The 25,826-nt window shown below is 41.3% G+C and overlaps 2 protein-coding genes across 3 annotated transcripts; both read left to right on the top strand.

Annotated features, from left to right (window-relative positions):
• Nucleotides 1-518: 518 nt before the first annotated feature.
• Nucleotides 519-6,374, top strand: LOC146634758 (H-2 class II histocompatibility antigen, E-S beta chain-like). 2 transcript variants are annotated; one of them, XM_085342985.1, is made up of 7 exons: nt 519-587; nt 1,696-1,968; nt 2,210-2,423; nt 3,338-3,405; nt 3,487-3,597; nt 4,522-4,674; nt 5,892-6,374. In XM_085342985.1, the coding sequence occupies exons 1-7, from the start codon at nt 533-535 to the stop codon at nt 6,059-6,061; spliced, it is 1,044 nt and encodes a 347-aa protein (XP_085199111.1). In that variant the 5' UTR covers nt 519-532; the 3' UTR covers nt 6,062-6,374. The 2 variants fall into 2 exon arrangements, with proteins under 2 accessions (XP_085199111.1, XP_085199103.1); XM_085342977.1 differs by having other exon boundaries at nt 3,338-3,597.
• A 15,925-nt stretch (nt 6,375-22,299) lies between these two features.
• Nucleotides 22,300-24,090, top strand: LOC146634757 (putative C-type lectin domain family 20 member A). Its single transcript, XM_085349952.1, has 4 exons — nt 22,300-22,369; nt 22,558-22,932; nt 23,093-23,461; nt 23,738-24,090. The coding sequence occupies exons 1-4, from the start codon at nt 22,300-22,302 to the stop codon at nt 24,088-24,090; spliced, it is 1,167 nt and encodes a 388-aa protein (XP_085206078.1).
• Nucleotides 24,091-25,826: the final 1,736 nt, after the last annotated feature.

Here is a 25,826-nt window from a genome sequence, read left to right as displayed (position 1 = left end):
CTGTTAAAAAGTTTCATCTGAAACTACATGCCATAAAAATGTTTACCCTCTCTACACTTGTTTGGAGCAAGTTAGATGCTGAGTATTGTCTCCACCGCTTTATTAATATGTGCACCATGAACACGTGAGATGAGAAGTGAAAAAATGTGCTGAGGGTGTAAACTGTGAGCTGCGGGATGTTTGGGCGCTCTCTGACTGACGCACACAAAAGGAAAGAAAAAAGGTTTTATTTTTTTAATTTTTTAATTTTTTTAATTATTTTTTTTTTATCTAGACTTCATAATATGTTTGAAGTCAGTCATTCCATTATTTATAAGTTAAATAAATGATCAGATTTTGGTCTTTTTCGGTATTTCAGAGGAAGTCTGTTCGAGTTAGAGCATTTCCAGCTGAATAAATTAAAGCTCATTTCCTGGTTTCCTGTCACAGATTTCTTCCTGGCAACACATGATGCTGCAGATCATGTGACATGCCCTCTGGTTTTTAGCACTGTGTTCAGTCAGACTGTCAGAGTTTGTCAGGAGAACTCAACATGGATTCATATTTTCTCTGCGTCAGCCTCTTCTTCATCATCCTCTGCAGAGCAGGTATTATACATACACTCATCAACATTCAATCAATACACTCACATGTATGTTCAAAGAGTCTAAATGCATCAGAGATATTTTATTGATTAAATGAACGTGACATATGAGCTGGGATTAGCTTTTTGTCCTTAACCTGTGATGATCCTCCTCTTCCTCTCAGAGCTGGTTCCATTTCTTCAGTGATTGTTTAGATCACTTGTTTTCATCAGCTGACAGAGTCAAATGAGATCAAACACAAACATCAACCGGCTACTTTGTTTACCTTTTTCACTTCTTCACATTAACCTCCTGGGTCCTGTTCTATCAAAATTTTAAATGAATATCCTCATAGTTGGCTCTGATTTTTCATAAAAACAAAAATAAAGTAAAATCAAAATCTGGTAATTCTTTGTTTTTACAGTCATCGGGCCCCAATCAGCCCAAATATAAATTAAAAATGCATGTTGTGGAAGAGTTCGGGTCTTAGGAGGTTAATAATGAATACACCAATCATCACTGAAAGTAACTGTTGGCCTCAGTGTTCGCACAGTTTACTGGACATAAACTTTATCATTTGTTATGATATAATATTTGTTTTGCACAGTTTTTCAATATATCACTTATAATTTCTATTTTGTTTTTAGTGGATGACGTCAATTATGAAATGTATGAAGTGATATGTGTAATATTGTGATGCACTGATTTGCAAACTTTTACACTGGATGTTCTTCCTGACAGAGAGCTGTGTGTCCTCCTGGTCTCAAACCAGACACAGCCTGTACAAATGTGCAAACCTCAGCAATATTATACCATATCATGTGTTTATACAGCACAGCTGTACTAAATCGTTAGCAGTCCCCATAGGGGGTCATGTGATTGTTGGAGTTTGCTGTCTAACGTTTAACATTGTTTAACATTGAGTGTTTACAATGTAAAGCACCTTAGCAGACTGCTGTTGTGAGATGGCACTATATAAATAAAAGTGACATATTGTATTTCAAGTGATGTGACAGTGATGATGTTGCTGTTGTGGTGCTCCAACAGTAGCTGTGTGTAACTCCTGACAGTAGAGATGTGTGTGTGGGGGGACCAGCTCAGCCTGAGTGACTCTCTGATCTTTGTGTTTCAGATGGATACGAGTATTACACTTCATCCCGCTGCCTGTTTAACTCCACTGAGCTGCGGGACATAGAGTACATCAGATCTTACTATTACAACAGGATAGAGTATGTCAGGTTTGACAGCAGTGTGGGGAAGTTTGTTGGATACACCGAGTACGGTGTCAGGGAGGCAGACCAATGGAACAAGGATCCTGGACAGCTCGCCTCAATGAGAGCTCAGAAGGAGGCATACTGCACACCAAACATTGACCTCTGGTACCGAAGTGTTCTGACAAAATCAGGTGAGTCAGTGTTTCTGTGGCATCATCGGATCACCGTATAAACATCATCACACTGATGCATCATCAACACAACTCCTGCCTGGACCTTCTGCACAGTTTACAGTAACACTGCTGAAGGTTTATAATGTGACACGTTCAATAAAGCTACACGATCTCTGCAGTTCACACCGGAGTGTCTGTGGTTTGCGGCGTCCTGCTTTAGTTTGTTGCAAAATTTACCAAAGTCATTTTCATTTTCCAGCGAAACCATTCGTCAGACTTCACTGGACGAAGCCTCCCATTGATCATCATCCTGCCATATTGGCTTGCAGCGTCTACGACTTCTACCCCAAATATATCAAAGTGAGCTGGTTGAGAAACGGACAGGAAGTAACCTCTAACACCACAGCAACTGATGAGCTTCCAGATGCTGATTGGTTCTACCAGACCCACTCCTACTTGGAGTACACACCCAGGTGAGTCTAGTTTGGGCCTGCTAACAGGACTTGCTGATTCTAATTTATTCTTGTAAGTTTTTAATGTTTTCTGTCACCTGCTTATTTTTTCCCTGATGCTGTGGAGCTTCTTCAGTCTCATGTCTACTTTCTCCAGGATAGTTCCAGCGTCAGCACAGATCACCTTCCGTATTCATTTTTTCAATAAAACAGCTCTGGTCTGATCCTTGGGCGCCCTCGACTTATTTAGCTCAGTCTGGTCTGTGTCTCCAGCTCACTGACTTTCGTTTGAATAACATGAAAATGATCCACAGATGCAGATGTTCACAGCTCAGCCTGTGAAACTTCTTCCCTCTTTTCCTTCCTCATTCCTGCCACAACTAAATTCACCCAAAGTTCCCATTTCTTCTGAGCCAAGTGGTTTCAGCAGGAACTGTCTGAATTCAGCAGAGCAAAAAATAGGAAGTCCCCCAGATTGTTTTTAACAAAGCAATAAACATGTCATGACAATTTCTTTGTTTTCACTTAGTGAATATGAACATTTCCCTACATTACCGTTGCATGTGTTGATGTGTCATGTAATAAATTTCAGAGAATTCCTCAAACTGAGCCTGTGATGGACTTGAGCTAAAACATCATGAACCTCCTGTTCTAAAGGACCAGTGCTAAAGACTAAGCCTTTACACCTGGATGACGGAGATAGTCGCGTGCTTGGAACACATTTCTACAAGATGTGAAATGATCAAATGAACAAATCTTATGATTCCATAAAAAGCATTGAGTCTCCAGGTTCAAAATAATTGTGCAGCCATGCCAACTAAACCTTCCTTTTGTTACTTCGGAGTGCTACAGCAGGAAATAGAATCAGGCTGGATAACGAAAAGTCACGAATTGTAGTTCAGTGTGAGAGTCAGTGATGTTGGTTTGTGTTGTAGGTCTGGAGAGAAGATCTCCTGTATGGTGGAGCACGCCAGCCTGGAGAGACCTCTGGTTACTGACTGGGGTAAATACCTGTCTGTATCTACACACCTGTACACACCTGTGTGTCTGTCCACCTGTGTGACTCTCACCTGTGTGTCCTCAGTCCCGTCCATGTCTGAATCCAAGAAATTGATGATCGTTGGAGCCTTTGGGCTGATCCTGGGTCTGCTCTTTTTCCTGGCTGGAGTCATCTACACAAGGATGTGCAGCAGAGGTCAGAGCAGCACTCACACCAAACTGAAGCCAGTTCGTACCACAACATATGAGTTTGATGTTCATCAGCAGGATGATTTAAATCACAAACAAAGCATGAAAATTTGAATTATTAAGGGTCAGAGTTCAGAATCTCTCCTCTCTCTCTGATGTCCTTTGAGATTGTAGTAATAGTGGGGCCCCACAGGGCCCTGTAAGAGGACCTTTGTTTTTAAATCTGATATGTGAGAAATTTCCACATGAATCAGGCTAAAGGTCAGTTAAATATTAAAGATACTTACATTTATGTCTTATTCTGCCAGGAGACACTGATTAATAACTCAATATAACCACAGATAAATCTGTGGTTCTCTCCGCTGTGTCACACCACAAACACGTCAGCAAAGAATTTCCAAGTTTGCAATGTTTGAAATCTCACAAACCCGTGGAAAATATTGCCTGCAGAAAAGGAAAGAGGATCCATGACTTCCAGAAGCTGATGGCCCTTCTAAAGGGTTTGTTCAGAGTCAGGATAACTTGAGCTAAGGGATGGTTGGATTGCTTGGATCAGTTAGATCGTTGAGTTTCTTTCTCTAATGACAGTTTCTACCTCTCGGTCATGAAAGAAGTATGGCGTCTCCCCACCAGGCTAGCAGGGTGCAAATCCAAGTTTGTAAATGTGGTAACTCGAGAAGGAGGCGAAATACGAGTTTATAGTAAAAACCTCGGCCCAGTTTGAATCCAAGCGTTTCCCTGATCACTTAGGATCTTCAAATTTGTACCATAGGTGCATATACCAGGAAGGTGAGGAGTAGCTGTGGTGCCTGCCAGTATTACTTTACCAAAGCCAAAGTCTGAGCAGCATGAAACATTAGAACTGTGGCGTGTATCAGTTCAGCCTGAGTCGTCACTCTTTGACCTTTGACCCTTGCTCTCACTGTTACAGATGGATATACACCTTTGGCTCACAAGTTCAGTGAGAAGCAGCCAGAGGACTGGAACAAAGATGCTGCAGCTCTGAGCTTGTGGAGACCTCAGAAGGAGATGTTCTTCAAACCCGACTCTGAGCTCTGCTTCACAAATGTTCTGTCTAAGTCAGGTGACTCACTGTTTCTGTGACATCATCAGATCATCACATGACAGCTCAGGTCCTCACTGATTAATCAGCTCCTGAATGAACACCTGCACACTGTGACGGTTTCATCTTTGTGTTGCAGTAAAGCAGAGCCTGCTGGTTAGCTTTGCCACATGGGAAAATATTAGAGAAGTCATTACGTCATTTAGCACCAGACGGGGAGCAACAGCTGACAGCAGCTAGCAGCAGCTTTGGGTACAGCCAACAGTGTGGGTTGAGGGTGCCAGGCGTCTCTGGATTTGGTGCATTTCTTACTGTATTATGATTGCTGTTGAGACCCGTGCTGTCAGCTATACTTGTTACTGTAGTTATTTGTTTACCAGAACATTTAAAAGTGCTTAATAATCATGTTTTGTTCTTTTTCTCTGGTGTTAACGCTAGGCCCTGGCTGTGTGTGATATACCAACTGCCTGGTTTCCACATCCTTCATATAAACGCTCATAGCTCGCTGCCTAAGATGGATATACTTAGAGTCTGGGCCTGTTCAAGTAGTGCTGACATAACTGTCGTATCTGAAAGTCAGTTATCTAATTTTATAGTGATTAAAGACGTGGCAGTTGGTGGATTTAACGTTCATCACTCTGCTGTCCGAGAAAAGGCGGTGGTGTGGGGGTTAATGTAAAAGTCTGTGTTCAGGTCTTGTAGTGTAGTTGGGCTTCTTCTTGTTGCTACCACACCATCCAGCTCTCCTGGATTTCAGTGATATAATTATTGTCTCTGCTCATTCTCTCCATCTGTTGGAGTCTGTTTATCACATAGCACAGATCTAGCACACCACTGTACTTTATACTCTCTGGTTGACTGGTCCTCATGGGCCTTATGCAGGATTCAGTTCATACAGAACTGCATAGAGCATAATGCACGACTTGCAGGTCTCTTAGTTAACTTTACTTACAGACTTTAAAAGACGTATAAATGACTCATCAGTGGAAACATTAGACCATTTTAGTTATAAGACTATTTTTTTATTGTAGTCACTTTAATATGTTTGTCTGAAGCAGGTCTCTTTATAAATGAGACATCATGTATCAGTGGGACAACCTGTGTAAATAAAGCTTAAATAAGATAAATTATAATTCCAGATTAAGAGTGAAACGTTGAAAAGCTGTGTGAGGGAGCCACACAGCGAGGGAGGGATGCAGGAAACTGTGATGGTTTAAATTGTCATTATTATGTTTCAGTGATGCCGCTGATTGGTGTTCATGCCATGACGCCCCCTGGTGGTCATCATCCTGCCACGCTGCTCTACAAAGTCTACGACTTCTACCCCAAAAAGGTCGCTTCTGCTAAAGCGATAAAAGCAGCTGATTTGCTTGAGAAGACTTTACCAGATGAGCTGGAGCCCAGGTGAGTCCACAGCTCTGAGTGCAGGTACAAAGGATGAGGAGCAGATAGTTTATAAAGACACACTCGGGCTGCAGGGTGGCTTTATTTAAACCAGAAGATGAAACTGCCAGAAACATTGAGGGCTGGATCTCTGTGTGTAACCACACGTGTGCCTGCATGGTGAGCTCCTGTATGAATGAAAGGAAACACCAGTTTACATCAGGCTCAGTGTCAGGATTGTGATGTGGATGAGTCATTCTGGGCTTTTAATTGCAACAGTTTGTTTTTAATACAACTGCTTCTACATATTAGCTTTGGGCACATTCACAGTTTATAAAAGTGCACTGAGATTTTTATAAACTGTGATAACTGTGAAAGAGAGCAGACAGGACTAAGAGACAGAAACAGGACTGCTGGATGAGCTACACTCACTATGAGCAGAGACAGAGCGATGCTGTATCATCATTAGCTAAGCTCAGTACGAGTCATCTGTCTCAGCTGACATTCTTCAGTTTCTTCTTTGCTTTTAATAGAAAATGTTTCTGATTCTGAGCCAAAAAGTTAAAGTTCCTACTGTGGAAAAAAAAACCCTGTTTTTTGAAAGCCTACAAAAATACAGGAAAGCAGGTCACACATATTTATCTACAAATTAATGACACAAGATGAGAGCCGGGGCCCCTCAGCCCCCCCAAACCATATATGATTTGAATCTGATGCTACAAACACAGCAGATAAAGCCAGCACCTGCTCCTGCTGGCGCACACCAGCGTTGGTTAAAGCAGTACAGGTTTGTACAGCTCCTGGTTCAAAGCAGTCAAACCTGGTCTAACAATGTTTCCTCTGTCTGTGCCCCAGGACTGATGCTGGTTCCCAGTAGCTGATCCTGATTGTGGATTCTGCTTCTGTCTGTCAGCTGGAAGTAAAGCTGCAGCTGCTGGAAGCTCTGTGTTTGATCCAGGCTCTTTGAGTCAGGCTGAATGTGGACTGTGGTGGATCTGCTGGAGTCTCAATGTGTTTAGAGATTTCATCATGTGTGTGTGTGCAGAGTATTCTTAGAGTCTTTACACCTGTCTGACAGCAGGAGCCAACCAGGTGAGCTTCTTCCTGATGGACCTGAGCTGGAGGAAAGCCAGGTGTGTGCTGGGAAACTGAATCTTTTATTGCTTTGTTTGGCTGTCAGGCTGGAGGGGGCGGAGCTCTGTGGGTGTTTGTGTGTGTGGGACCTTCCAGTGTTAACAAACACACACGCACATAGAGATGAACCCAGACTCAGACACTGTCAGCTGTTTGCTGGATTTTACTTCCTCATTCTTTTCTCAATAAATCTGTTTCCACAGTCATGTGATCAGTTTCTTCTTTCAAACCCTGTAATGACAGAGAGCCGTTTAGGCTCTGCAGTGTGGGCGTGTGTTTACTTTGCTGTTAATAAAGTTAAGCAGATCAAACAGACAGCACACGCTGACCTCTCACCTCTGTGAGCAGCCAATCACAGCAGGCCGAGGACTAAAAAAAAACAACCTTATCTCATCCTGACCCTGTCAGTGGATCCACGATGAAGCTCTGGATCCTGAACTGAGAGCAGCCGGAGTCAAACAGAGAGTTGGAGGTGAAGCTGAGAATCTCCTGAGTGTGTCCATCAGGTTCAGATCCTGTGGTGCCGTCACTCACTGCCGTCTTTCTACAGATGTTTCTCAGCTTATAGCGTCAGAAAAAATCAGTGTGGTGTGTTTTTGACTGCTGTGTTGCAGTTTGATGGTCAGTTTTCTCAGTTTGTGACTTCTTAAAGTCTCTGTGGCCACAATCACAGCTGGGGAATCTTCTAAAACCAAGGAAGGGAGCTCTGGCTCTTCCTTTATTACCTCCTTTAGGAGGACACACTGGGTGCCCTTTATAAAATAGGAGCATATAATGCTGTCCCATAATTCACAGCAACACACTCAGACACAGATCATCATGTATGTGATGGCTGTGGTATCCATGTTTAGCGTGCTGATGTGTTTGAAATAGCTTTTGTTGTGTTGCTCTTTACTCACCTGCTGACATCCTGCAGCTCAGCAGTAAACCATCTGCATGCTGAATATGATGAATAAGATAATGAAGCTTCACCTGCCTTCAGCAGGTGCACATAGTAACTCTCTGTACTGAAACTTCTATCTCTGGAGGCTTCCTCGATGTCCGCCGACCAGTCAGTGTCTGGTGTTGATGAAAAAGAGGAGGAGGCTCAAAGGGTGGAGCTGGCGATATCAGAGCATGAGGAAGAGGTTGTTTGGGTTTCCAATGAACAACTGTATTCCAATTTCACCGTTGGTCTAAAGCAATGTTCCCTCTAATGGTTCATGTGTCTGAACACACAAACTCCCTGAGCAGCCCCTTGGACCACTGTGAGCAACAGCAGACGTGTGCACTGTGGTCACGCCAGCATCCAAGTTACATGTTTATTAAAGTAATCAAATTACAGCTTTTACATTTATGTTAGAGTACTCTTAATTAACTGCTTTACCCCACTTACAATGTTCATGAGCTGTGTAGGATGTTAACACTATTGGAAGTTAAAATAAGAGAGTCCTGTAACTCTCTGTCTGCAAAATACAGTAAATAATGATCAACGTTGGGCAATTAATTATATAGTTACTCCTTCAAAAAAGTAACTGAGTTATGCAAACAACAATGTTTTTTGCAGCTGTTTACAAAAATATGCAGCCAATGTGTTTAAACAAACATTTCAAACTATTTACAGAACAATCAGCTGTTCTGCATCAAATCTGATGCCACACAAATTATTTGTGCCACTCCAAAAAATAATTTGTGTCCACTATGAGATGAAGGAGAACAACAGCCTGATACCTGCAGGCCTGACAGCAGCAGATGTGTCACTGCTGTAACACCTGTAACATTCAGCAGTCGCCTCATTGTTCTGACACACACAACAAAACTACTGAGAGTGAGAGAGCGTTTTCCTCGTAAAATGCCGCTTTTACCATTTTTTCCTGCAGTAAATATAAACAACGATAGTATTCAGGAAGAAAACCAAACATTAGCTGTGTCCCAAAATGTCGGCTGCATCCTTCAGAGAACCCGGCTTTTGTGGTCTACGATCGAGAAGGCCGGAAGTGTGGTACAGTCTAGCCTTCTGATTAGCGTCACCGCTGTCTCGGAGTTTAATAAACTCGGCCGTCTGCTCCTTGCTATCTAAAATAAAACAGGACACTGGCGTAAATTCTCGACCGTCTCACACTTCTGTTTTAATCAGTTTTTTGTTTATCGTTTATTCATTATGTGTGAAAATCCCAAGGAACCCTTTCTCGCCTTAAAATATGTTTATTTTGTGGCCCAGAAAGATTAATAAGAGTCATTTTAAAACTTAGTAGCACCCGCCATTGTTGGCAGCTGAAATTTGGCTCGGCCGCGCTATGAATTCTGGGATATGGTGGCCTACAAAGGACACGTCGATACCCGATCCGTACCGGAAACCCGATCGGTACCCCGCATGCGCAAATCTTACGTCACTTCCTCTCTTTGCCAACATTGCGACATTCAATATATTTGAATGATACGGTTAGCGCCCAGTTAGCTCCTAGCATTTCTCAACAGCTCTGCCTCCTTTTCGACTACCAGGACATTTAAACAATGAATAATCGGTATACAAACAAATTCATGCTTTTCTCCTCAACAGAGAGCGTTCCCCAAAGAACAGCGCCGTAAAATAAGAAGAATGGCGCCTAATTACAGAGTTAATAATGCAGACTTTGTAATATGTAACGTGAACATTCATCAGCCAGATGAAGTGTTTACTGATAACTGACAGTGAGAGCAGACATCATCATCAGTATTCCAATCAATCCTCTCCACACAAACAAGCATAAATACACTCGACTATCATTAAATCAAAATCAACACACATTTGTAATGATGCTAATTCAGTTTACAATAGGGTTCCTTTGCTCGGTCAGCAGGTGGCAGTATCCTCGTACACTGGGGAGTAAACTGCCATTAAACGAACAGAAGAAGAATAAAACATCTGCACGGTACGGATCGGGTAGACCCGATTTGTACGGTCCGACTTTGCACATGCGCAGTAAGGATCGGTGAGTCCTGATCCCTAACTATCTTTTTATTTTTTTGTTTTTGTCTACATTATATTAAATGTTTCATTATCGGAAACATTTTACTTGTTATTCTTAACATCTTAACAGGTACTCTGACCCGTAACTATCGTAAAATACTTCGACCGGAAGTAGACACCTTTCGCGCATGCAGGGTACCGATCGGGTTTCCGGTACAGATCGGGTAGTGACAGGACACACCCGACCCATCCTTCAAATTCGTGGAAATGAAGGACGCATTTATCGGCCGCATTTGAAGGAGTCGACCTTCGACGCCTGGCTGTGACGTAATCGGCCTTCACATGCGCCAGGCTGCCATATCGCACCATCAGCCTCTCTGGCCAACAGTAGGTGGTAGGGTAAAGTGTCTTGCCGAAGGACACAACGACCAGGACAGACAGCCCGACCTTCCGGTTACAGATGCTCTTCCCATCCCCCTGAGCCACGGTCGCCCACATCAGCTGCCATCAGCAGGTAGACCGTTTGTCTTGAGCTTGAGTGGAGTGAAGGAATGTATTTACAGCAAAACTGTGCACAAGGTAAAGTCAGAGTTTGATACCCTTTGCACTTGAAAACAGATTATTATTGTTGTTGTTGTTATTATTATATGTATGTACTGTTTGTTTGTGCTTCATTAACAGTAGTACAGCAGTATTGGCTTAAAACCTTGCATCTGGTATTCAACATTCTAATTTTCTTATGCTTATTTTTAGCATGAGGTGCTAATAGAGCCTCATTTGGTTGTCTCATAAATGACTGTGTGATTGATTTAAATTCAGTACCATGTGTGGATACTTTAAAGGTACATTTTGGATACGGTTGAGATTTCCAGTCTGCTGTGCACCCCCAAACACCCACAGGCTCTGGGGGCAGCTCTCTGGTAATAATCTGCAGTGTTCATGCATTGCCCCTAAACGACTCAGCCATGTCCCATTCATGATTATCTGGTCAATACAAAAAGAGAAATGCAAAGAAAGTTATAAAATATCAGTCTGACAGCTCATGATAACTTCTTGTCATAATTTTAAAAAGATGTCCCATTAAAGCCTGTAAACTACAGTGAAAACAATATTATAGAATACAGAGTTATACTGAGGACATAATACTGTAAAACTGTCTGTGGATATTTTCGTTTACCTACATTTATGAGTCATCTACACCTGGAGATCTCAAAGATAGCCTACTGGCAACAGAACAATTTTAACAGGAGGCTACGTCCAATGTTATAATCTTATTATAATCAAATCAAATCACAAGCGCACTTAAAGGACAACTCACTAACCATATTCCTTCTTCGAGTTTATGTTGAGGATCAAGGAGTGAGTGAAACTCTATGTTTGTCAGAGATACATATAGTATTAAAGTTCAAGAAAAACATTCAGTAAAAGGACTAGATGTTACAATCCCTGATAATGCATTGCATTAAATGGAGGAAATCTTGAAGGATGGCTGTTTTGAGGACGGGCAGCCCAGAAACTTTACCAGCAGCACACATCATTGTGTGCCGTAACTTTCAGTCTTTTACCCAAGCTGCCATTTTTCCTTGGTTAGGTTTAGGGATTTGATTATCAAAATATAATTTGGGACACATCGTCCATCGATTCATCAGGTGTTTCGGCCCCTCCAGGGTGCACCAGGCCCACGGAGTGTGTCACTGGTTTATGTTGTATTGTTATTGCTTCTTCTATTCACTGCAACTGAAAAATATTAATTACCTCTTTAACATTTATGGAGCCTCATTTCTTCAAAGGGGTAGAAAAGGTGATAGAGAGTAGTGAGACGAAAGGGACAAGATAAAAAACTATTAAGAGGTTAACGTAAATACTTCACTACCAACCAGAATAAGGCTCTGCATTAAAAAATGTAGGAGCATTTTCCCTCTTAAACACCCATAAAAGCATAAAATGTTGAATGGTATATTTGACATAGTAATGTGGCCCTAACCCATTTGACTCAACACAGGAAACCTCACCCGGCCTGGACATGGAAAGGATGACAGATTGATAGCTCTTTCTCGTTTCTATTCTCAGGATAACAATATGTCTTATCTGCCTGGAACATAAAAGCTCCATCTCACTTTCTACACAGTCTAGACATTTTGGGAGTCATATTATCATTATTTAAACCTAAGGATTAAGTAATTTCTTTCTTTCTCACATAATATACCGACAGTGTTATACGTTTAGTCAACTCCACAAACACAGAATTGAGATATCAGCAGGTTTTTGCACTCTAAACTACTCTGACTAAAGGGTGCACAGTTGTGTGTTGGATATCCAGTAAATCATTAATTATTAAGGATAATCTTAAGTTACAAAATGAGTGTTTACATATATGTGTTTGTGTGTGTACGCCTCAGCTCACTGTGTGTCACATTTTGTCGCCATCTGGTGGGCGATTATATCTACTGCAAAGCACTTGCTAAATGTGCTGCTGAAAGACAGAATCATTGGTCTGTTGAATGGTACTCTCTGTAGAATAGTATAGTATTCTCTTTAGAATAAAGTCAATAAGTCAGAAATGTGCAAACTGGAGCACACCCCAAACAGGAAGTCCTGAGGGTGCAAAGCAGCCCCTCCAGACTGTACCACTCTGTGCCTGTCTCACAACCTTGTTTCAGAAATGCTGAGTGTTATTTGGACATGAGTATAAACAAGGATCAGAAGATCAACTCTGTTTACTGGCATTAATTGACAAATGCTGTCAGTCAAAGCAATAGTCGTGAAGGAAAACTTCTTCTTGATTCCTGATGCCACTGCCTGTTTTTTCTTCATATATATGGGTGTTGATCTATTTTTGTGTTTGACGATTTTACTGTCTTTGAATCTCAAGATGTGAATCTGTTGTGGGGGATTCAAACACAATTCTCCTGCAATCACCTCTCCCACATGCACAACTACCCAATTAAAGTCTGTATTCAATATTGGAGATGTTACATTTCAGCAGTTAGAGCCACAAATGTCTTGATGCATGCTCAATCATCCACAAACTTTTTTTTTTACTGGCACACATCATTTGTGGAGCATCTTATTGCGACACCTGATTGTTCTCTAATTTTAGTTTTAGTAATATGTTTAAATGGTTGTACAAAATGAAAAAAACAGCAGGTGTATTGGCTGCATTTTAGTTGATAAATAAATAGATAAATAGTTGTATATGTTTACAAAATGTACAGTTTATATTTGCATTTCAAGTTATAAACATTTACTCAACATGTCTGTGGGGGTTTTTTTACAGTAAAAAATACTACTAGGATTTTAAGTTCTTTGTGTGATTTCAGATCAGTAATACTAATGCAGTATGTCAGTGAAAAACAACTAAATCCAGTTGAGCTAAAAGGAATGATACCAAACAAGGCAAGGGGAAATAAAATGAAACAATCTGAGGGTGAAATACAAACATAAACTCAAAAGGAGTCAAAAGTGTCCGGTTGTATTTCAGACCTCAGTGGGTTAATCCAACAAATCATGAAAAATTACGTTTAAATTTGTTTTCATGACAGTGCAGATTTCTGACATTTTGTGTAATTTAAGCTCTAACAATGTGACTGTTTTCTAACAAAAAACAGTGGTAGACTTGTGTTTGTAAATGAACCGCCCCATGTAGTGTAGCTTTCTGGATTTTATACTTATTGTGCTACATATTTATTTATTATACAGGCTACAGTACATAAGATCAAAACTCACATGTTTTATGTAACTAAAGTGTATAATTATGTGGGCTACAGACAATAATTAAGTTACAGATGATATTTATATGAAAAACATGTATACTTACTGCATTTGAATCATTTTAACCATATGTAACCACCTGCATATGTGTTTTGATTTTGCCACCCCACTTGATTTCTCTGCCACCCTCATGCAACCCTAAGAAAATTTCTCTAGATCCACCCCTGCTCCAGATGCTTTTCTTTCCAAGCTCCTTAGACTGGCAAGTCCCTGTGTTTATTTTTATATGGTTCTCATTGTGAGTTTTAACCACAGGTTAATGTGCTGCGCCACAAAGCTCAGATCATTTCAAACTGCTTCCTTGATCATGACAAAGAAGTTTTTTGCACTCAAATGGCCTCCACAGTCACCAGATGTTACTCCAATAAAGTAGCTTTTGAATGGAATGGGAGATTTGCCTTATGGACATGGAGCTGACAAATCTGCAGCAACTGTGTGATGAAGTTATGTCAGTTTGGATCAGCATGCGTGAATATTTCCACGTGTTGAATCTCAAAAGAGATATGAAGAATGAAGGTAGGTCTACACTAGCAAGGTGTACCTTATGAACTGGCCAGTAAATTTATATTACAGTATCTGAATTAAGCAAATAATTCAGATAAAATGGGTGTATTTTAAATATGGTAATATTTCACTTTTTAAAAATACATTCCTCTTTTTCCATCAGTGATTTTTTTTTCTAGTTTGTTCATAAAGAGCAAAATATCGAGAGTGCATTTCATCATTTGCTCAGTAGGTTGTGTTATTGCTTTTTGATTGCTCTAATGTTGCCTGGATTTAGGGGGAACGTCATGAAAAGGAACAAAAATTCTTGTTATTCCTCACATACCGTTGGACAAACTTTCTAAACAGTTTAGAATAGATCAGGATAAATACAGTAAGAGTATTAAAGAAACATTTTAATATGCCTATATTTGCTTTCTTTCAGTTACAATGAATTTGAATGAATTCTATGACTCAGTTTGTAGTGTTTGTGGAGATTAGGAAATTATTTTACTGTTACCATTCATAATCATTATCATTACTATAGCATTAATTATCATTTCATCAAAGCATTTATTGAAGCTGTTGATGCTACATTAAAGTCTGTATTTCAGGTGTTAGCATAATCACATAATAATCTTTCATTGCAGGTGCAACTGTAATCATGTTATACACATTGCATTTTGGTGCTTAATAAAGAGTTGATGCTCGGTCAGATAATTGATGGTCAGAAGCTTCGGTCGACGCGACGTCCGGCCGATCTATTGAGTAAAGTGGCTTAGAGCTATGGAAAGAACACGCTTACAATGCATATACACCACATATAATCTAGAAACAGGCCTGAATAGAGGCCTGTGTGTATTCAGCAACCTGCTGCGTTGGAGTTTGCTTGGTAACAGATGACTCTGAATAAGTCAGGAAGTATACTTCTAAAATGTCTTTGTTTTTCGAGTGAGGCCATGCACTGAGGTGAGGCGAGGCGAGGCGAGGCGAGGCGAGGCACAATTCAACAACAAGGTGATTCAAAGTGCTTTACAGAGACATTAGAAACAGAAACATATAAAAAGCATGATTTAAAATTGATTAAAACAAGCAAACAAACAAACTAATTAACAAACAAACAAACAAAACAGTATATAAAATCAAAACAGATAAAATCAGAACAGTAAATAAAATCAGTAGTTAAAATGTAAGTTTTGAAATTTAAGCTTAAAAGTGTGGATTTGGTGCTTTATTCAAATGCAGCTGAGAACAGGTGAGTCTTCAACCTGGATTTAAATAAACTGAGTGTTTCAGCTGATCTGAGGCTTTCTGGGAGTTTGTTCCAGATATAAGGAGCATAAAAGCTGAATGCAGCTTCTCCGTGTCTGGTTCTGACTCTGGGAACTGATAAAAGACCGGATCCAGATGACCTGAGGGATCTGGAAGGTTCATACTGGGTCAGGAGGTCACTGATGTATTTTGGTCCTAAACCATTCAGAGCTTTATAGACCAGCATCAGAACTTTAAAGTCTATCCTCTGACGGACAGGCAGCCAGTGTAAGAACCTCAGAGCTGGACTGATGTGGTCCACTTTTGTGGTCTTAGTGAGGACTCGAGCAGCAGAGTTCTGAATGAGCTGTAGATGTCTGACTGATTTTTTAGGTAGACCTGTAAAGATGCTGTTACAGTAATCAAGCCTACTAAAGATGAATGCATGGACTAGTTTTTCCAGGTCCTGTTGAGACATCAGATCTTTTATCCTTGAAATATTCTTGAGGTGATAGTAAGCTGATTTTGTTATTGTCTTAATGTGTTTTTCTAAGTTTAGGTCTGCATCCATCACTACACCCAAATTTCTCGCCTGGTTTGTGGTTTTTAGATGTATAAATTGAAGTTCTCTGGTGACCTGTAATCGTTTTTCTTTGGCGCCAAAGACTATTACTTCAGTTTTGTTTTTGTTTAGCTGGAGAAAATTGTGGCACAACCAGTCATTAATTTCCTCAATGCATTTACCAAGCGCCTGTACAGGGCCTCGGTCTCCTGGTGACATTGTGATATATATTTGTGTGTCATCTGCATAGCTGTGGTAGTTTATTTTGTTGTTCTTTATAATCTGTGCCAGTGGGAGCATGTAAATGTTAAACAGAAGGGGTCCCAAGATGGAACCTTGGGGAACTCCACATGTGATACTTGTCTGCTCAGATGTGAAGTTACCTATTGATACAAAGTATTTCCTGTTTTCTAAGTATGTTTTGAACCAGTTTAGTACACACATATACAGTATATAGACTTGTTCCTAGGTAAGAGTTCAGACATATGTTGCTTGTAACTGCATTTATTTTGGGCCTGCATAAGTGACAGTTTAGTTCCAGAAGTAAGCGAGAGTAAGAAGGTCAACAGGAAGCTTCTGGCGGAGGAACAGAGGAAGGAACTGTTCTTTTTGAATGTGACAAAGGTTGTGGTTACTGTAACTGATGCATGTTATCTATCTGCTTTGACGCACGAGGGGCGTCATAAACGATACCCTGATATTATAAAAACAACTGCTGGTGTATTGTTCGGGGGAGATCGACGCCGACTGTGTGACAGTGTTCATCCCCCCACACGTGTGTTTAATAAGGGGGTTTTATGCTGAGGATTGTGATGGTGTATTTCCTCCACACGTGTTTAATAAAATCATTGTTTTGACGCACTTGGACCTGCGGTCGTTTGTCTCTCACCTCAATCACGAATCGGGACATGTTACAGATATAATAGAAGCCAAGTTAAGAAAAGATACCATGTCCACTGTTGATACTTTATTAACCTAATAACTGAATGAATTAATAAGCAAAAGTATGAAAGCAAGAACATTTAAAAACCTGAAAGTAGAGACTCAAATGCTTGAAAGCTTTTGGATCTAAAACCTGTCAAACATATGTGTGCTTGCTTATTGGTAGCCCAGAGCTACTTGTACTCTTTGAAGCCCACTTTATTGGTTATTAATCATAATCTCAAAGAGATAAATTAGATAAATCCAGTTTATTAGCCTACCCTTTTACAAAGACACATAGTCGAACCTTTTTGAACATTTATCCCACACTTAGAAAGGATACAGTAGATATTGTCAGCATGTCCTTCTGTTAATTCACAGAAAAAGGAAGGAATTAATCAGATAAATCTTTTAAAAGGATTGCTTCTTTCAAGTTTAGGGACATAATGAAAGATTGATTATATAATATTGTCGCGGGGTCCTCTCCTAAACTTCTCCCGAACAAATACAGGCGTAGTCGGAAAGCATTCAGTGTGGATAATTTATTTATTTTGCCGGCCTCCCAGGTGCACAAAAAGTTATTTACAAAGAAAATAGAACTGACTTAAGTCAGCACAAACAAACATCTATATACAAAACACAGTCTGCATGTTACCCTCTCTGTAACAGCTCACTGGAAAAAAAGCAAAAGCCACAGGTGGGCCCTGACCGCCTTCTCTTATACCCCATAGCCCCTCCCACTAGGCGTAATAGTCATCTCTTTATTATTATCAAACAGTCTTTCCCCCTCAGCTTATTTCCTGCTGTAGTCCTACAATACATATATGTATATACAGACATTTATGGCCACTTCCCGGCAGCCTACAGTGTTTCACAATAACACCAAACAAACCAAAAGAATAATGCAGTTCACGTGACTCTTCAAGCGCGCGCGAACCCACTATTTAAACCCCGGAACCCCATACCATCGGCTTGCATAACCCCCGTATAATCGGCGATCATAGCGAATCTCCGCGACCGGCTTTATTGAAGGTAAGTGGGAAAATATGTTGGCCACCCTCTGCGCTGCTCAAAATATACCTCTCACCCCTTTTTGTTTATCTGCCCGGTCGCCGAAAAGCCGCGCAGCCACGGTAATTGTAAAAACTAATGGTGGTGGTGCGTGTATGCGCCCAGATCAGCTGTCGGAGGCTCGGGACGGTGCGACTCCGTCACAAATATATAATATAATATATTATATCGTTTTGCCTCAACTGTCTGTATTTTGAGTGGTTGCATAACCTGCCACTGTGTGCTGTTCTTTCGCAAAATATGAGCATTATGGTATTGATGTATTCAAAGTCCATGCAAAGAACTTCTTTTCATACATGTGCAGTTGCTTGGGCTCTACGTATACTGGACAGCAGATTCTTCATGACTCTTTTCAAAACAGCAACATCCATACTCAAAGAATACTCACTCTTGACCCCTGTACTCCTTTGTTTTTCTAAATTCGACACTTTCTGATATAGGTTTTGCAGCTTTTTCTTTTTGTATTTATAGCACTTACGTGGAGTTACTTAAAGCACCAATGGATAATTACCAAGGTAATAAGTAATATCAGAAGACTGAGAACGACTCTTAGAGCTCTGGTACACGAATGGCAGAGAAACCAGACAAACACAGTTGTGTGGCTTTAAAAGTGCTTCAGTGATGTTAAGCCTTGTAAAATAAATTTGTAAACAACACAGTATTTCAACAGGTTTTAACAGAATGTCAAGTATAAAAATTTCCCCCAAAGTAGCAAAAAAATTGAATAAAATAAAATTGTGCACAAGTAAAAGAATTAGTCTTTTTTAAGTCCAAATGGTACCGGTGGGGCCCATGACAAACAGGTGTATTCCAATAGAATTCGTCCGACAAGGAGTGTGTGTGATTGTCTGTCCTACCGTACTACTTGTACAGTAGAGGATTTTAGTCCATCAATGTGCGCGTGAGTGTGCATGTATATGTATATCGTCTCCTAGGATCTTGAGTTGGCTCGCCATCCAGTGAACACTGAACACTCTGGGTCCTGGAATCGCTGACCTGGTCTTTGGATTCGTCCCATATAAAAACCTGACCTATAAACAATGGCCAAATATATGTCACGTACCCTTTAAGGATAACTCTCACAAATTAAACTAAAGTAGTGTCACAGTGCAGTAACAACTATTCAGATAAGTTATCATCAATTCAATCATCATCAGTTCAGTCACGTTGTACAACATTAAAATATCAAGTTTCAAAGGTCAAAGTATCAATATCCAAAATTTCACAGTATCAAGTTTCAATACTTATTTGTAACCTGCAGTAACATTAAAGATTATCTACAAGGTTGCAAACATTCAGGAATTATAGTCACCATATAATTCACTTTCATTGTAAACATTAATTACATCCATCAAAATAACTCACTGTACATATATATCTTATCACAAATAAATAAGTATATTACCCCTTTTAAGAAATGGAATAATATGCAAATGCTTATCAGAAATTGAACAAAGTGCAAATAATCAATTTAAGTAACACGTAAACACAAGGACTCAGTCCACAAATAGGAGTATTAAAATAGACGTGCTAAATCCCGCTTGTACCATAGGCCTACTAGTACAAGTGGAAATACACTAAAAATTACCTCCAAGTGTTCAATACTGAGTATTGTAAAACAACTGATTGACATCAAAATTTAAACAGTCTGCTCTGTTTGGCTGTAGGAGCAAGAGACTGAAAACTTGGGAGCTGGTACTAAGGAGGGACAAGAGCTGCCTAGAGCTTCACCGATTGGCTGACATGCGAGGAGTGGAGTAAAACAATAGGTTCTCATCAGAGCTCATCAACCCTCTGAGAAAACTTAACCCTTGTTTGACCAAAGCATATCATATATAATCTGCGTCCCTTCTATATTTACTGGCTGGAGCGTTTTCTGCGAGACCGGGGTGTCCGGGGGGAAGAAGCCGGTGATTGGGCCGAAGGGTAGGCTGCTAGTGAGGAACGGCAGCACGGAGGCCCTCCAAGCGCTAGCCGGGTCCCGTCAAAGGCTGATCTGCACTTCCTCAGTGAGTCTGCTGGATCCATACTGGTTGCGTCGTACTGTCACGGCTGCAGCGGCAGTCATGTGGAGGTGAGGAAGGAGGATCCAAAAGCAGACAGTGGCGGAGGTGAAAGTGGGTTTTATTTACAGTGCACAATAACCAAGGTGTGGGCAGAACTGAACATAAACCTAAACTGGAAAAGCTAAAACAAAAGGAGGACATGGAGCGAGGAGCAGAGAGACGCGGAGAAACACAAAATAATCTGAGTACACAGAAGATTCACAGCGAAACACAGACGATGCGATGAGGAGCACAGGCAGATACAAACTATAAATACACACACCAGGTAATCAGGAAATGGCACACAGGAGGGGACACAGCTGGAACTAGTGGGCATAACGAGACACAGACCTACAAAGTAAAACAGGAAACACACAGACTGTTTTACAACACAAAACTCGGGGACCCATACAGAGCACAGAGGGAGACACTGGTAGGGAAAATAAACATGACAACCAAACCCCAAGAACTAATACAAAATCAGAATAAACTAGAAAATAATAATCATAAACTCAAAGCGCTGGGTCACCGACCCAGGACCATGAGAGTACCCCCCCCAAGGGCTGGCTCCCGAAAGCCCCAAAACACACCACCAGACCTGGGTGGGCAGCGGGGGGCCCAGGAAGGAGGGCCCGGAACAGAGCAAAACAAGAGCCCCACAGGAAGGCAAACCAAATGTCCAAAACGCGCACAGAGGAGCAGAGTCTGGGGGCTGATAGCACCAAAGGCCAGGGTGAGACAGTTCAGGGGGCCGGCCATGAGGAAGGCAACGGCGGCGCCAAGAAAGCAGTTCTGAGGGCCGGCCAATGAGGAAGGCAATGGCGGCGGTGAGAAAGCAGTTCTGGAGGCCAACCGTGCAGACGGCAACCGCGGCGGTGAGGAAGTAGTTTTGGTGGCCGACCGTGCGGACAGCAACGGCGGCGGGAATGCAAGTCTGGAGGCCGGCCACACGGAAGGTGGCGGCGGCAATGAAAGTCTGGAGGCCGGCCACACGGAAGGCAGTGGCGGCGTTTAGGAGGTCGTCCACGTGGAAGACGGGGGCAGCAACAGAACACAGTTTGAATAATCAGCACTGACAGACATTTATTGAGCTCTACAAACTCAACGATGGACGATAACCTGATGATGGGTGAATTTGGAGGGCGAGCTTGAACAGGATTGACTGCTGCGTCAGTACATGCAAAAAGTCTTTGATAGGTTTATAAGATCATGTCAGCGTCAGAGCGATCCAGCGATGTTGATCAGGCAGTGTTATGTTTATATTTTCAAAAATCAACAGACTCATATTCATGTTTCTGTCTGTTAATAGGAAAATTGTACTTAGTAGTCAGTATAATCTTTTAATGATATAAGTTTGCATATGGTAGAATACTGCATGTAATCATTTGTGTGTAGAAGTATATAGTTGGTGGCATATTGAAGGAATGTCTCATCCTAGGAGGTCTGTAACATTCTAAGGTGTTCTGGCTTCACCCCCACATCCTGGGAGCATGAGAGAGGTCGTACCTTGTCTTATTGTTTTACGGTAGGATTAACGTAGCTATGTCAGTTTTAGTTTAAGTGCTTTTTTACATATAGATGAACTGTTGGATTTTCCAGACCAGCAGGTTAAGGGAAGTTGTTTATGGGGCCACACTCTGACCCCCCCCCCCCCCCCCCCCACACACACACACACACACACACACACACACACCTCCACATTCCAATGTAAGGAACAAACGCTCACTGAAGTATAAATAAAGACCGGGGCAGTTTCTCAGGGTGAGTCTCAGTCTGGAGGCTGCCCTTGCTAGCAAGAAGTTCTGTGTGTTTCTCTTCTCTGAGTCTTTACTGAAGAAGTGTTTTAGAGTATATTTTTTGACACTGTCACAGAGTGGAGACCTGTCCATGTCTACCTCTGCTGTCATATTTGGATATTAGAAACTTCCTCTTTCTGCTTGTTGGACAGTTCAGTGTTTCTTCTATCCATAGAAATATGTAAATGAGTCTGTATATAACTCATATTAACAGTGTGTGTTTGAGTCAGGGCTAAAAACAGTTTGTTCATATTGAAATACTGAGTACAAAGAGAGAGTGTGTTAGTTTGTTTCCTCCAAATGACAGAAAAGTCATTTTCATGTGACAGAGCGACGATGCAGTGGAGTCTGTTTCTGCTTCTTCTGATGGGTGAGTGATCATTTTACCAGGGCTCCTGATTGTTTCCACCTGAAATCCTTTAGTTTGATCAGGACTCATTAAACAAATGAACTCTTACTGAGAAAATCAAGGACTGACCTGTAAACTGGACAGTTTGATGGGAACATGAGTTTCCTGCTTGTATCAGCAGATATTCAACAGTATTTCTTCTGTTTCAGGTCAGTGTGTCTTCATCACATGTCAGCTGTATGAGTACCACTTTAGTAAAGAAGAGATGAGCTGGGATGAAGCACGGGCATACTGCAGAGAGAACTACACAGACCTGGCCAAAGTGTTTGACCTGACAGACATGAGAAGACTTCAAGACTCTGCACAGAATCAAACAGAAGCCTGGATTGGACTGTACAGCGAGCCAGGAAGAGACAACAGGACGTGGCACTGGTCTCTGCCGGGGGAGGAATACACTGAAAATAAAACCTGTTGGGGAGATACAGAGCCAAATGATGGAGCATACCCTGAGAACTGTGTGATGACAGTAGACAAGTGGGCAGATTATCCATGTAGTGACACATTTCAGTTCATCTGCTATGACGGTGAGAATATGTGGACAGTAATATGATAATACAATATTTATTAATGTTATAATGTAGTTTATAATCTGAGTTATATCATATAGTCTTGAAAGAGGCAGTTTGAAGAATGAGACGAATTAGTTGATAAAGATGTTTTTGTGTTTCTCTGTTGACTCGACAGAAACAATGAAAGACAACAAAACGTTTCATTTGATTATTATGGCGATTATGGCGAAGAAGACCTGGACTCAGGCTCAGAGCTACTGCAGACAGCATCACACCGACCTGGCCAGTGGACTCGATCAGATATACAGTGAAGAGTTTAAGACGCTGCTGAACTCTAGAGCCCCTAAGGTGAACTCGTGGATCGGCCTGTTCAGAGACAGCTGGAGGTGGTCAGATGGGAGTAACTTCTCTTTCAGATACTGGGACATGGACTCATTTAATGATGGACTAAACAACAGGACATGTGCTACGACTCTGTTAGAGAGATCAGGAAGATGGAGCTCTGCTGGATGTGACCACAGAAAGCCTTTCTTCTGCTATGATGGTGAGTTTACACAGATTTATCTCAGCTGTTTGTCCAATAGATGAACTGCTGGAGTCACTGAGAGGATTTAGGTCAGTATGTTTCTTCAGCCACTTATTTCTGCAGGTGAAGATGTTTAGCTGATGGTTGGAACAGAGATTTCTCTGTAGAGCTGCTGATTCGTCTGAAGAATCACTGAAATGTTTTCTTTTGTTCTTCCAGTGAAACTGGACCAAACATCCAGAGACTTGAAGTCCAGATTTTACTGATTTCATGTTTTCTCTGATTTTATGGCAGATAAACTGATTCTGATCAGGGAAAACCAAACCTGGGAGGAAGCCTTGACTTACTGCAGACAGACACATCATGACCTGGTTTCAATCAGCAACCCTGAGGAGCAGCGATGGGTCCAGGAAAGAGCCAAAAACGCCTCGACTCCTTTCGTGTGGCTGGGACTGCAGTACGGCTGTGCTGCACGTTTGTGGCTTTGGGTCACTGATTATGTAGTGTGCTATGAGAGGTGGGCTTCAGGGGGAAGGACTGAAGCCTGTGGCATGTCTGCAGCCATGACCACAGGAGGGCAGCACAAGTGGGTCAGTCAGAGGAGAAATGAGACATTTAATTTTATTTGTTTAAACACTAAAGTTTAAACCCAAAGTCACTTCTTAGCTGCACATGTAGATTTTCTGGGGTGAACTCTGTGTTTCTGCTCAGTGTTTACAGTCTCTGGGTTTGAAAATGACCAACAGATTGTTACCTGCAGCTTAGACATTTGCAGAGAGCAGTCTGTGTTTCATGTCCTCTCCTTTACCAGAGTCAGGAGCATCTTGGTTTCTTCCTTCATTGTTGCTGGATTGGTTCATTATTAAACTGTAGCAGGATGTTTGTTGTATTTAGTTCAGATAAGGTGAAGGTTTTAATGTTTCTGCTTCATGTGCTGTAAATCTTTGTATCGCACCATTGTATCCTCAGCTTGAATTACAAAGCCTGTCACTAAAAGCAGGTAAAACCATGTTTGTGTCATGACTCCATATGAGCTCCATAATCTGATCATGTGTTCATGAAGACAAATAAACCTTCATTTAACCAAGTCTGTCACTGTTACAGCTTTCACAGGAACAAATACAAACAGCGCCACCTAAAGGTAAAACCAGGAAACTAACATGTAGCTCCATGACATTTCCACAAATGAAGATATGCAGGAACTGGAAATGAGTCTTTCACATCACTGTGGAGGAGTTTTTGGTCGTGTTTATTTGGCAGAATTGTTTGAATTCAGACACAGAGGTTTTTCAAGTTCATCCCAAATAAACTTGATGTGATTCAATCTGATTCAGACTTTGACTCAGACACTCCAAAACGGTTGATCTAATTTCCTTGTGTTGGTGTTGTTCCCAGATCATCATACTAAATGTTGTTCCAGGATCAACATTGCAGTGACCAATCAGAATGTTGTGACGTCATACTTTTGCGACTTCGGGAAAAACCGGCGTAAAACAAAAAACTGTACTTAAGCTGCTTGAAACCGCCTCTGCCCGCCGATCAACGGACCCTAACCCTAACCGTAACCGTAACCCTTTAAGAATTGATATTGTCCTTGCAACATTGGAATTTCATAAATGCACGAATGGCTTGGCGCGCAAAGGAATAACGTCACAACAATGTGATTGGTCACTTGCAATGTTGAACCTGGAACAACATTTTCATGATGGTCTGGGAACAACACCAACACGAGGAAATCAGATCATCCCTCCAAAACCTTCATTTTGGTTGAGCCATTCAGAGTTGGACTTGCTGGTCTCTCTGCGTAACCTCAGTGCTCTTGAGGACATAAACTGATGTTTGGACATCCTCCTTCAGGATTTCTGAGAGCAGAATTCATCCTGAGGCAGTGCAGCAGCCCAGACCATCACACCACGTCTGACTGCTGCTGTGAGGTGTTTTTTTATGAAATCCTGTTATTCTGATGTCTGATGTAGCGGGACTCAAACCTTCCATAAAGTTCAGCTTTTGTCTCTTCAATCCACAGAAGAGTTTCTGAGGAGGATCATCCAGATGTGAGATGAGCCTTTGTGTTGTTTTTGCTGAGCAGTGGTTTTCTCATTTTCTCCACTCAAAAATAAATCCTAACTTCCCAAATTTAAATAAATGGCTTTATTGCTGAATTTCTGGGTCAACCTAATTTCACTAGACGTTCCCAGTATTTTCAGTGGTGGACAGATGGGATGTACCACTTTCAGAGGGCTGTTATAGAACAGTCCAACTGATGATGGGTTTCACTTCATGGTCAGCTATAAATCCATGCCTTTTGAACATGTTTGATGTTTCAACTATAAGTGGTTGAAACATGGTCAACTATAAGTAGTGATGTGACGTTCTGTATCGA

The sequence above is a fragment of the Diplotaxodon limnothrissa genome, linkage group LG3 (assembly GCF_057381915.1).
Source record: "Diplotaxodon limnothrissa isolate DT_005_m linkage group LG3, D_limnothrissa_male_GT1.1, whole genome shotgun sequence".
NCBI classification, from domain to species: domain Eukaryota; kingdom Metazoa; phylum Chordata; class Actinopteri; order Cichliformes; family Cichlidae; genus Diplotaxodon; species Diplotaxodon limnothrissa.
Note: the sequence above shows the minus strand (reverse complement) of the source record. Positions and strands in the feature narration are given on the sequence as shown.